At 34.5% G+C, this 12,402-nt stretch overlaps 2 protein-coding genes across 2 annotated transcripts; both read right to left on the bottom strand.

Moving 5' to 3' along the window:
* Window positions 1–702: 702 nt before the first annotated feature.
* Window positions 703–4,100, bottom strand: LOC116124557. The gene is made up of 4 exons (XM_031410276.1): window positions 4,054–4,100; window positions 2,740–3,395; window positions 1,583–2,335; window positions 703–783 (listed from the first exon to the last, which is right to left on the bottom strand). The coding sequence occupies exons 2-4, from the start codon at window positions 3,358–3,360 to the stop codon at window positions 703–705; spliced, it is 1,455 nt and encodes a 484-aa protein (XP_031266136.1). The 5' UTR covers window positions 3,361–3,395; window positions 4,054–4,100.
* A 2,033-nt stretch (window positions 4,101–6,133) lies between these two features.
* On the bottom strand, window positions 6,134–10,453 carry LOC116124572. The gene is made up of 4 exons (XM_031410292.1): window positions 10,354–10,453; window positions 9,153–9,807; window positions 8,343–9,077; window positions 6,134–6,369 (listed from the first exon to the last, which is right to left on the bottom strand). The coding sequence occupies exons 2-4, from the start codon at window positions 9,762–9,764 to the stop codon at window positions 6,286–6,288; spliced, it is 1,431 nt and encodes a 476-aa protein (XP_031266152.1). The 5' UTR covers window positions 9,765–9,807; window positions 10,354–10,453; the 3' UTR covers window positions 6,134–6,285.
* Window positions 10,454–12,402: the final 1,949 nt, after the last annotated feature.

A 12,402-nucleotide genomic window follows, 5' to 3' on the forward strand; every position in this document is an offset into this window, starting at 1 on the left:
TAATGAAGGAAGTTGAAAGAGCTCAAATGACTCAAAATTAATATATATATATAGCCAAGAGTTTGGTTATTTTGTAATTTTGTTGACATAATTTGTGTTTTTGGTCAAGGGAAAAGTTACTTTTGTAATTAATATATAGATATATAAAGAAAACTCACAAGCTACCAATTACAAGATAATTCATTATCCCTTCATTCTTAACTATTAACACCACTATCTGATGTCAAATTAGGGTCACTTTTTCTTGGAAACAAAGTTTATTACTTCCCACATCTTAAACAAAACGTATGAATGTATAATTTATTGGCTTTCAGTTGAGCCAATTTTTCAGTCCACAAACACCATGTCATTTGCCTATTCATGCGTCTTGCTTCTGGAAATTTTATAAAAATAAAAATTTCAGAAGTTTAGTTTCCAAACTCGCATAAAAACCTGACAGTTGTAACACAGATGTCTTGTTTCTCAATTTGTGCAGATTAGAAGAAAAACATAGTTTTGTTGTGTGTGTTTGTAAGAAAGAAAGCTGGTACGCACATCAGCAAACTCAAATTGCAAATACAATGCAAATCCTTTGTAGTAACATATATGCAATACCCTCTTGTCTAAGAGCATGCTAGAGTACAAACACAAATTTTAACAAAATATATAAAAAGGTTTCACATGAACAACATTCTATATTTTAGCTGAAAAAAATTATCTTGACTATTCTGAATTTGGCACTCTCAGAAAGGCATTGGTCAAAGCAAATTCTGATATCAAAGAAGCCACCAATAGATGCAAAGCCTGCAAAGTAAAACAAATTTATAAGGTATCAACAAGGGAAACAGATTCATAAGGTATCAACAAGGGAATTGATATCATGCTTTCAGATAATCTTCAATATTCTCTTCTTGAACAGCTTTTGAATCAAAGCTCTCCATTTATATAGTCTAATTAATGGGAGGTGTTAATGCATAAACAAAAGTAGAATTGGCACTAGCTTAGTGTGGTAGATTATTGGCTTGGCAGAATAATCTGATAGCATTTGTATTTTACTTCTATACTGTCACTTACTATTGATTGAAAACAATGCATTTGTAGATGGCAATGCATTGCAATTTGACAAGACTTACAACAACAAAATAATAAAAGATACAAATAGTGTGGGAATCTAAAACCTTACGAAGGAATAAGCTATTTGGCTGATACAGTTCTTCATTGTTACTTTAAAGCTAATAAGACCTCTATTGCTCTTGCCAATGTAAGGAAAAACCTTAAAATACATGTACGAAACTTTATATTGTTTGCTGCACCTTGCTGGGTGAATCTCTGTGATAATGTCCTAGAATAATGTTTTGCACTAAGAAACTGAAAATGATATATATAGCTGGACTCATCATACTTTATGGTTTCCAATAGTAACATTCTAACAGGTTAAAGTTAAATCATAGGGACTTGAATTTCGAAGAAATTCTTAAAGGTTATATGCCAAAATCACCATGCATCTCTATAGCAAGATCTCAAAATAGTCAAAAGAAACTACCATCAGAAATCATGGGATGCTTTGTTAGAGTTTAATAATGAAATATTTATGTCAACTTACCTTCTCACTACCCACATGCACAACACGCTCCTCAATATCGCTAATAGATACTTTCAATTCTTTCAAAAGACACAGACTTTGGACTTGAGACATGGGTGTGATGATCAGATTGTCAGTTACGGTAAACATTGTTGGTCCAGTCACAAACCCTCGTCTTTTGGCTTCTTTAAAATGAGACTTAGGATCCTTGACAGTTAAAATTGAACTTCTCAAAGTAGATCCAGAAGGAATTTGACCATCAGAAGTCAATTCATAACGATGAGGATATACATAATATTCTGTAGCACGGTATGTTGGGTGCAAACCTTCTTCAATGTCTAAAGGATTGTTCTCATGGCTAAAATCAGGGGCGAGCTTCGGACTGATGAGCATTTCCTTGTGCTCATTAGATTTCAAGTATTTCTCAACATCAAGTTCCTGGACACTATTGTATAGGTTAGTTAAGGATCCTATTGAAATGCTTCCCTGCATTTCTTTTATTATATAACCAAGTGGAACAGTTAGGAAACTGGAGACTAAATCAACAAATTCTTCACTTGTTTCGGCAAAACAAACCATTTTCTTGGATTTATTGATGATAAGCTTTACATGAATCTTCCCATCCACATTTGATTCTGATTCTTCTACTGTAGATTCAACATAGATGTTCTGATCAAAATCTTCTTTGCCGAACTTTGGTGCTGAATTTCGTTTCAACAAAGTCTCTGTCAAATGTTTCTTTGACATCAGTGAACACTTCAGTAAAGTGAGAACCTGAAAGAAGGCTGACAATGATAGGTTACGAACACAACCACAGTTCAGCTATCTAACAAATTGTGAACTTAATAATCATATTCAGAGAACTGATATAATAAAAGATGATAGTAGATCAAATTCAAAAGCCCTACCTTTTGCCAATTATAATTGTTGACTAGTTAACTTCTGACATTTTGGCTTTACTGCGAAACATTTTTCTTTCCTTTTTTCTTTAATCCCCATCATTTACTTCTAAAAAAGCAAAGTGCATTGAAGGTGAATTATTTCCACGAGATGTTCATCAAAAGTACAAATTGGTTTCTTCATGTACTAAGTTTGATCCTATAAAACGGTTCTTAACTACAAATAATGGTAGAATCTGATAAAATTATTAAATTTTAGAATCAGAATGAAATAGTTACCTCATCTACTCCTATGTCGATGTTGTACTCCTCAACGGCGCTAAAGTCCATGAGTCCTAGCTTGGACACCTCAGAAAGGCTTGCTTCTATTGATGAGGGCTTTACTTGTAATTCATCACTTATTATAAATTGGGTCCGTCCTTTAACAAACACTCCTCTATCTTGAGCATCTGACAACTCGATCGTTGTATCCATGAGCCCTCCACAATCGCAAACAGCATTAGGGTAGAGACTGAGTAACTTGTGCCCAGAAAGGGTACAATCCTTAGTGCACAAGAAGTACCTCGGCACCTCACCATCGTCAATTTGCAATTTTAGTCTCTCGTTCTGAGGCGCAGCGACATTTCTGGGGCATAGCAACATGGTCTTGCACGCTTCAGTCCAGAAACACTGCATGTCAAGGTTCTTAATGCTTTCATACAAATTGTTCATGCAACCTATCCCCACTGTTGGTGGTTGATTATGATTAGAAATAAGCCTGATGATTGTTCCCATGGGCATTGTCAAGAAACTAAAGAGAACATCAGTAAAGTCCTCATCTGATTCCACAAATATAACTCTGTTGTTCTTTTCATACACCAAGGTCTTCAAGCTAATTGCTTTTGCTTCCTCCGTAGTCATTGAGAATATGCTTTCAAATCTTGCTTTGTTCAAAACTGAATACAACCAGCAAAATCAATGCTTAATCAATTACTTATCTAAGTCTGAAGCCTTGTGTTCATACACTTCAAGAAATTTTGAAATCTATGCAAAATCTCATTTTCTAACTAAAAGCATATATAGTTATTGGATTTCGTAAACAAAATCTAATTGCAAATGGCAGAAATTCAACAAATAAAACACCATGATTCTAAGCTGATCTCCACAAGGCTGGAAGATTCAAGGACTTTTTCTTAGCGGAAATGTTCACATACATATTGTACATATAGGAAAAAACATAAATCATTGAACAAAGTAATGAGTTTTATATAAAAAATTTCATAAACTCAGTTAAAGGAGTTCAATGGGCTAGAAATGAACATCTTCAGAATAACCAGAACAAAGAGATGGTGGAGATGTGTAATTAATTTGATCATCAATTAAGGTTTACAAGTCGTAAAAATCTTCAATGTTTAGAGCTTTCTGGGATTGAAATAATGATTAAAACATTCTAAACACTGATGAAAAAAAGCTAAGATTAAATAAGTAATACAAGTCATAATTCTACAGAGAAAACAGCCCATATAGTCATGCATGCTAGAAACTCTAGCTCTGATGCTCAAGAACTTAACTTTGAAAGTAACTGATGCTATATGACAAAAACATATATAGTACCTGGTGATAACCAAGCTACTTTTGCTGGAGAGGAGTCCAATGAAGGATTCAGAGAACAGAGAGTGGAGAAAATGAAGTAGAAGAGAAGTTTTAAGTAAGTTAAAAGGTGTATACATACATGTGTGGTCCATTATCTTTAGCAAAGGCAAGAATTCTTAAGGGAGAAGAAATGAGTCCAGTACTTGACTTGGCTTTTAATCTTCTTGTTACAGAGAAAATATTATTCCAAGAGAAATGGAGCTACGCTATAGTTAATTTTAAAGGTGTATCCGTACATGTGTGGTACATTATCATTAGCAACTTCCTTTTCAAGGCAAGAATTCTTAAGGTAGAAGAAATGAAGAGTCCAATACTTTACTTGACTATTGATCTTCTTGTAACAGAGAAAATATTATTCCAAGAGAAAATGGAACTAAGCTACTGTTAATAGGAAATATCTAGTAAACTCTCTCTTTGTTTCTGACTGTTGATTATAGATTTACTGAAATTTAACTCGGTAGTTTTGGAATATAAGAGGATGTACATCACTGAAAGTAATCACCATGCTATCGGCCTATTTCAATTTATGCAGATTGGATTAAAAATATATTTACAACATGTACAACATGTTCTTGCATGGTTCATATAAATTGTTTATGCAACCTATCCCCACCATTGGTGGTTGATTACGGATGAGCCTGATGATTGTTCCTCATTTAAAGAAGTTTAAATAGTGTCCTGAGTAGAGAAAACCAAGTAGAAAAGCCATTTTAGGGAAAGTATGTATATAGCAAGTTAAAGGAAAGGTGCATCGTTGCCTGTGCAGCAAGTTACTTATGTATATAGTAAATTAATGGAAAGGTGCATCATCTAGCCCAAAGTTTGGTTATTTTGTAAATTGACATACATACAAATTTGCTTTGAGATCGGACGCAAGTGCCATTTACCCTAAATATGTCGACACTCTACATTAGAAAGCCTATCATATGGATCTTGAGTATTCATGAGGTTGTAGCATATCACATTATCCGAAATCTAACTTATTTGTATGGATATACTGTTTGAGCTTCACACAAGCGATCTTTATTATTAGAATTGTGTCTACTTAGTTTATAGAATCATCCTGATGAATTTTGTATTCTCGTGAGATTGGGTCAAACTGCACTTTTGAAGTCCCACCTTATGGACCTCACGCCCCACCATCAGGTTGCAAGTTAGTTCAAATAGCAATTTTAATCACTTAGATACCTTATAAATAGCCTAGTTCATGCGTTTTGCTTCTGATGGTATTATTTATTAGAATATCAGAAAAATTTTGACATATCAATTGAACCATTACAACCATGTTCTAATTCATTTTGTACCTCGGTTTAGCTTAATGAATTTATCAAATTACAATTTACAACCATGTGCTTTTATGCTAAGTTGTGCTTGGGTTTTTGGAAGTTAGTGAGAGATTGTCCACACAAAAAGATTTTCCTAAANAGTTTGGTTATTTTGTAAATTGACATACATACAAATTTGCTTTGAGATCGGACGCAAGTGCCATTTACCCTAAATATGTCAACACTCTTACATTAGAAAGCCTATCATATGGATCTTGAGTATTCATGAGGTTGTGGCATATCACATTATCCGAAATCCAACTTATTTGTATGGATATACTTTTTGAGCTTCACATAAGCGATCTTTATTATTAGAATTGTGTCTACTTAGTTTATAGAATCATCCTATGAATTTTGTATTCCCGTAAGATTGGGTCAAACTGCACTTTTGAAGTCCCACCTTATGGACCTCACGCCCCACCATCAGGTTGCAAGTTAGTTCAAATAGCAATTTTACTCACTTAGATACCTTATAAATAGCCTAGTATTATTTATTAGAATATCAGAAAAATTTTGACATATCAATTGAACCGTTGGGTCATTTTTGTACCTCGGGTTAGCTTAATGAATTTATCAAATTACAATTTACAACCATGTGCTTTTATGCTAATTAAGTTGTGCTTGGGTTTTTGGAAGTTAGTGAGAGATTGTCCACACAAAAAGATTTTCCTAAATGCCATATAGAGGTGGGGAGTTTTTAAAGCAAAAATGCCATATTCTAAGACATTGCCTTAATTTATGTACAAGTACTTATATGACAATGCAATCTCATGGAGAAATACAATACTAGAGTTTCAATTACAAATTCTCACTCTGATACACATAATAAGATGACATATTCTTTCATAGTAAGTGAACAAAGATGTCCTCAATTTTCTGGATTTGGCTCTCTAAGAAAGGTATCAGTTAGAACCGATTCAGACACCAAAGAGGCCACCATAAGGCGCAAGGCCTGCAACGAAAGAAAAGTTTACAAAGTATCAGCAAGGGGGTAAATAAATTATTCAGATAATCTGATCTGGGTTCTCATGGCATAAAAATTTCTCAATCAGGGCTCTCCATCCGTTTAGCCTAATAAGTAAGAGGTGGCACCGCGACAATAGTAAAATTTGTGACAGCTACAATATGCATTGTTCAATGAGGGTAGTGGGATGGAATTTGGCAGAATAATGGATGAAGCGAACATAGCAGCTACAGGCCTACAGCTGGTGCTTGCTTTCTCCTATGGAACCTCGTTTTGTTTTACTTCTACACTCACTATCCCTAAGAACTTGGTGCAGTAAAAGATTCCTAAATAGAGATCTAGGAGAAAGGGAAATTTGAACATAGTTTTGAATTCAAATAAGTTTGAAAATCAAAGAAAACAATGCAAGGATTTATAAGGTGGTTTTATCCAGGTACACATTCTGTATATCTACAATCTATCATCAAGCTGTCTTGATATGTCATTGTCTTGCAAAAGAATTACACTGTAGTAATGATTCAAATTATCAGGAAATGAAAACCTTGTGTATTTAAATTGAACGAATTAGCAGATCTTGTAGTCACACTTCGAAGCTAATAAGACTGCTAATGTTCTGGCCAATATGAGGCAGAAACCTTAAAATACAGTAGATGCAACCCACAAGGAGATTTTTCCCTGCTTAATTGGTGTATCTTCGATGTAGAATATCTGTAATAATCTGATTGTGAAAGTACGGACCCCCTATAAGCCTAAATATATAGCCACTACCTGTAAACTCTAACCGGTTTACTACTAACTGGGCTCACACATAATATTAAACCAAACTCATGTCTTACTTAACAATGTAACTGGATGTACTAAGGGCTAAACTGCTGACAAAACTGGAAAATATGTTACACTACAATGCATCTCTTGTATCAAATCTTTTATATAATTATACTGAAATAATACCCTCTAAGATAGAGCAAACCAGAATATAAAGACAAACTTTAACAAACATATAAATAGGTTTCTCATGAACAACATTCCATATAGCTGAAAAATATTTTTCCTAATGTTCTGGCTTGGCTCTCTGAGAAATGCATTGGTTAGAACAGATTCAGATACATAAGAAAGACAAATTTAAAAAGTATCAACAAGGGAGAATCAAATAATTCATTGTATGTCATAAAGCTTCTGAATCAAAATTCTCTTTTCGTACAGCCCTAGGAAGTGGTAATATAGCAATACTAGAGGGTGGTGCATTGGCATAATAAAGAATGAAATGGACACAAATCGTTTATCATTTCTCTTTGTTACTTCTGTGTTCTCAGAACTGTAAATACTATTTAGATTCTTATAAGAAGCAGACATAATAACCAAGATATGCTAAAAGGACTTGCTTAACAATAAAATTACATAATATCTGACTCTTACAGACTCTCTCTTACCTTGAAGTTCATAGAGTTCTACTTCTCTGTGTCACTTATATTCACTTCAACTTGGTTCAGTTAAACAGTTGCAATTTGAGGAGAAAAGTCTAGAAGGAGTTTTGAGCTCACAAGAAAGTTTATGTTCGAAAATTTTGGAAAACAATAAAAGCATTAGTTTCTACAGATGATGATTTGGGCTGTCCTTCATCCCCGTCAAAGCTAATTTGCTAATGTTCTCAAAAACCATAAAATATATGAAACTTAGTACAGGATTTTTATCTAACTTATTTGGGTTTATCTTCCTGGTGAAATTATAAGGTTATATTGTACAAAATTGATTTATGATTTTCCAATATGTAGTAACATTCTACCATATCACTCAAAAAGGAAAGATAAATCTGTTAGACTGAACAATAGATATATATATAAAACTTGCCTGTCAAAGTTCACCAAATTTTATGATAAGGCCTAAAGATTTTTGAAAGAATTTCTATTTAAAAGAAAAACCATGAGTTGCTTTTTATCTCAGAATTCAATATGCTAACTCACCTCCTCATACCCCACTTTCACAGGACGCACCTCGATGTCATCAAAAGGTACCTTCAATTTCTTCAAAAGAGAAACATATGAGACTGGTGATATAGGCGTTATGATCAGATTGTCAGTTATGGTGAACACTGCAGGTCCCTTAACAAATCCTCCTTTTGCAGTGTCCTTAGAGCTCGACTTGGGATCCAAAACAGTTAAAGCTAAAATTCCCGGTGTGGGAACAATTTTTTCTGATGAAATCAGTTTTCCACCAGAAAATACATAATGGTAATGCGGACGTTTCTTTTCCTCAATGCCTAAAGAATTTTTCTCAAAGCTAAAATCAGGGGCAAGCTTGGGACTGAGTAGCATTGCCTTGTGCTCATTTGATTTCAGAAATTGCTTAGCATCAATTTCGTGAATGCTATTGTAAAGATGATTTATGCATCCTTTCCAAGTGCCAGTGTGCATTTCCTTCACTACATACCCAAGTGGAACAGTGAGGAAACTGACAAGTAAATCAACAAAAGCTTCACTTGTTTCTGCATAACAAACCATCTTCTTGGATTTGCTGACTGTAAGCTTGATCATGAAAGTCTTCCCCCTTACATCTGATGCTGGTTCCTCCATTCCAGATTTAATATAGTTGCCCATATCAAAATATTTTTGGTCTAACTCAGGTGTTGGATTGTGCTTCAAAAAAGTTTCTGTCAAAGGTGTCTTTGATACCAGTGACATCTTGAGCAAAGTCAAAACCTGAAGATTACATCTAGTCAATAATCTACTATCTAATGGCATTACGTCAAATCATGATTGAAAATCACTAGTTACCTCATCTACTCCTATGTCAAGATTGCACTCCTCGGTGGTGCTTCCATCGGTTAGTCCTAGATTGAAGAGTAGAGAAAGGCATTCTTCAGTTGATGGGGGCATTACTCGTAACTCATCACTTATCATAAGTCGGGTCATTTCTTTAACAAACACCCCTCTATCTTGAGCAAAATATTTTTTTCCCGGTAGAAACATCTCAAAATTTATGCACTCTCCACAGGGACAAATAACATCTCCATAGTGACTTAAATGAGGGCAATCACCAGGGCCAAGAAAGTACCTCAGCGGCTCAGTCTCATCAACATTCAATTTTAGTCTCCTGCACTGATCTGCAGCAGCATTTCTGGGGTATAACAACATTTTCTTGCATGCTTCAGTCCTGAATAATTGCACATCAAGATTCTCAATGCATTCATATAAATTGTTCATGCAGCCTATCCCCACAGTTGGAGGTCGATTACGGATGAGCCTGATGATTGTTCCCATCGGCATCGTCAAGAAACTGAAGAGGACATCAATAAATTCCTCATCTGATTCAGCAAAGATAACTTTTTTGCTCTCCTTGTCCACCAAGGCCTTCAAGCTAATAGGTTTGACATGTTCTTCACCCATTGATTATATGTTTTCTCTTCTTTCTCCGTTTCAAATACCCAACCTACAAGCCAGAAAAAAAGTTAATCAATGATTTTTGTATCTGTTTGAAGCCTTTTCCATTCACTTAAATAATTGTAAAACGTTCCATTTCCACTGAAACATGCACGCTGATATGTTTGGAATTTCAGCCTTTTGCAAGTTAAATTTGTTTATCACATACTGGAACTTAATTGTTTCGAGAATATACCCATTTTCATGAAGTAAAATGATAACTTAATTTAAAGACTTTGATCCAAATTAAGCTGTTGTCCACAGGAAATATTTATGCATTGTAAAAATTAAATATACTGAGAAAAGAATTGGTAATTATAACTGGAATTCTGGAACTAAACCCTTGAAATTAATCCCATTGAAATCACTCCAATCTTCAATGTTATAGCTTTGTGGGGGTTGAAATAACAGTTAAATCATTCCAAGCACATATAATTGAAGAAGATTAAATAACTAATAGAAAAGTCTCTACAGATCAAAACTCATAAATTGGCTAGCTCAAGAACCCAACATTATATAAGAAGTGATGATTTATGATAAAGTTACGTATGGGTACCTGATGATCGCCAAATGCAGCTAGTGTTGCTTGAGAAGTATAATGAAGGACTTAGGAAAGGTCGGAGAGCGAAGAGAAAAACAAGTAGAAAAGCAGTTATAGAGACAGTAAAGTAAGTTAAAGGTGCATCACTGTGTAGACCCATCATCTTTAGCAATCTTTGGGAAAGGAATTTCTTGATGGAGAAGAAATCAGCAGTCCTATAATTTACCTGACTTTTAATTTATCTTGGAATAATGGGTGAATTTGTGTCCAATTTGTATGGATTTGTTTTAGAGCTTGTACAAATTTAATTTTGGGTTTCAAGAGTATGATCTAACATGATCTTTTGAGTTTGAGTCCTTATAATTGTTAATATAGCTCTTACCAGTCAATAGTTCTAAGGTCTGAAAAATTAGTTAAGTTGTACACAAACTGACCCAAATACCCAAGTCATCAAAAAAAAAAAAAAACTTATATAATTTTGTTTGAGATTATACCCAAGTGTCATTTACCCACAACGCATCTCCATTAGAAAACTTATCTTATGGACCTCTGAGTTCTCATGAGGTTGTGGCATATCACATTATCGAAAATGCACCCTATGAGCCTTGCATCACAGTTTGGAAAGTGCACCTTGTTTGCATGGATGTACTGTTGAGCTTGACATAAATGATTTTATTATTAGACTTACGTCTACTTAATTTATAAAATCATCCTTATGAACCTTGTATTCTCATGAGATCGTGTCACAGTGCACAGAGTCCCATCTTATGGACCTCAAGCCACACAGTCAGATTACAAATAAGTTCAAATAGCAATTGCAATCACTCAAATACTATATAAATGACCAAGTTAATGTGTTTTGTTTATAATATTACAATATTACTTATCCCCGTAACCACTATTGGGTGGTCTAATAATAAAAAAACAAAAAAAGGTTTCAAGAGCTAATGAGTTCGAGTTTTCACAGTCACTAATAGGGGTGAACATTGAAGTGATTACTTTATCGTCAACTTTAAAACTTAGAGGAATTACTTGATATGCACGTAAGATAGCCGGAACAACTCCAATCACCAAAAAGAATAAAATTTGACCCCGTTTCGGGGAAATTAAGTCATTTTTGTACCTAGGTTAGCTTAATGAACTTACCAAATTACAACCATGTGCCTTTTTGCTAAGTTGTGTCGGTTACCTAACTCAATAGCAGGAATTTTAAATTTCTTGTGGTGTTGGGTAATCAGTAGACACAGACGAGCAAAATATTGCACAGACAAAATTCTGAGGGCACCCAAATCATCCAAACATGTACAGCTCGAAAAAAAATAACGAAGCAATTACAATGGGCCCATTTGCTGATTAAGCCCATATCTACTTAGTATAATATAATATAATAAGCCCATCAAAATCCATAATAATAGTTAATGTAATTTTGTACTCTTTAGGTCAAGGGAATGCTGCCTTGACAAGGCATTCTGATGTTGATAACTTAAAAATAACCAGTGACTTTATAATCAGAATGAAAAAGTTACCTCAGATACACCCATTTCAAAATCCCTCTCCTCAAAGCCAATGGTACTGATTCTATCCATTAGTCCTAGCTTGGATAGTACAGAATGGCTTGCTTCTGCTGCTGAGGGCTTTATTTGTAATTCATCACTTATCATGAATAGAAACAATACTTTAAAAAACAAAACTCTATCTGGAGAATCAAAACCTGCCACTTGATTATTCTTCTCAGAGTATTGCTTCTCATTAAGCATTTTCCCTCCACATTTACAAATAGCATTAGGGTAGAGACTCAGTAACTTGTACATAGAAAGGCTACATTCATTGCACAAGAACAACCTCGGAGGTTCACAATCGTCAATTTGTAATTTTAGTCTCTTGCACTATGATTGAGCTCCGTTTCTGGGTTATAGCAACATGGTCTTGCATGCTTAAGTCCGGAAATACTTCACGTCAATACTCTTAATGCTTTCATACAAACTGCACATGCATTCTATTAATCCCCACTTGTGGTGGTTGATTAGAAGTAAGTCTGATGATTGTTCCCATGGCCATTGGCAA

The sequence above is a fragment of the Pistacia vera genome, unplaced genomic scaffold (assembly GCF_008641045.1).
Source record: "Pistacia vera cultivar Batoury unplaced genomic scaffold, PisVer_v2 Contig153, whole genome shotgun sequence".
Taxonomy (NCBI): domain Eukaryota; kingdom Viridiplantae; phylum Streptophyta; class Magnoliopsida; order Sapindales; family Anacardiaceae; genus Pistacia; species Pistacia vera.

What these genes read in the sequence shown, in the direction of transcription:
- LOC116124557 (XM_031410276.1), bottom strand. Translation starts at nt 3,360, where the DNA reads ATGACTACGGAGGAAGCAAAAGCAATTAGCTTGAAGACCTTGGTGTAT. An exon ending in TCGACATAGGAGTAGATGAG is followed by an intron (nt 2,336 to 2,739) that starts GTAACTATTTCA and finishes GCCTTCTTTCAG; the next exon opens with GTTCTCACTTTACTGAAGTG. An exon ending in TGCATGTGGGTAGTGAGAAG is followed by an intron (nt 784 to 1,582) that starts GTAAGTTGACAT and finishes TTTACTTTGCAG; the next exon opens with GCTTTGCATCTATTGGTGGC.
- LOC116124572 (XM_031410292.1), bottom strand. Translation starts at nt 9,764, where the DNA reads ATGGGTGAAGAACATGTCAAACCTATTAGCTTGAAGGCCTTGGTGGAC. An exon ending in TTGACATAGGAGTAGATGAG is followed by an intron (nt 9,078 to 9,152) that starts GTAACTAGTGAT and finishes TGTAATCTTCAG; the next exon opens with GTTTTGACTTTGCTCAAGAT. An exon ending in TGAAAGTGGGGTATGAGGAG is followed by an intron (nt 6,370 to 8,342) that starts GTGAGTTAGCAT and finishes CTTTCGTTGCAG; the next exon opens with GCCTTGCGCCTTATGGTGGC.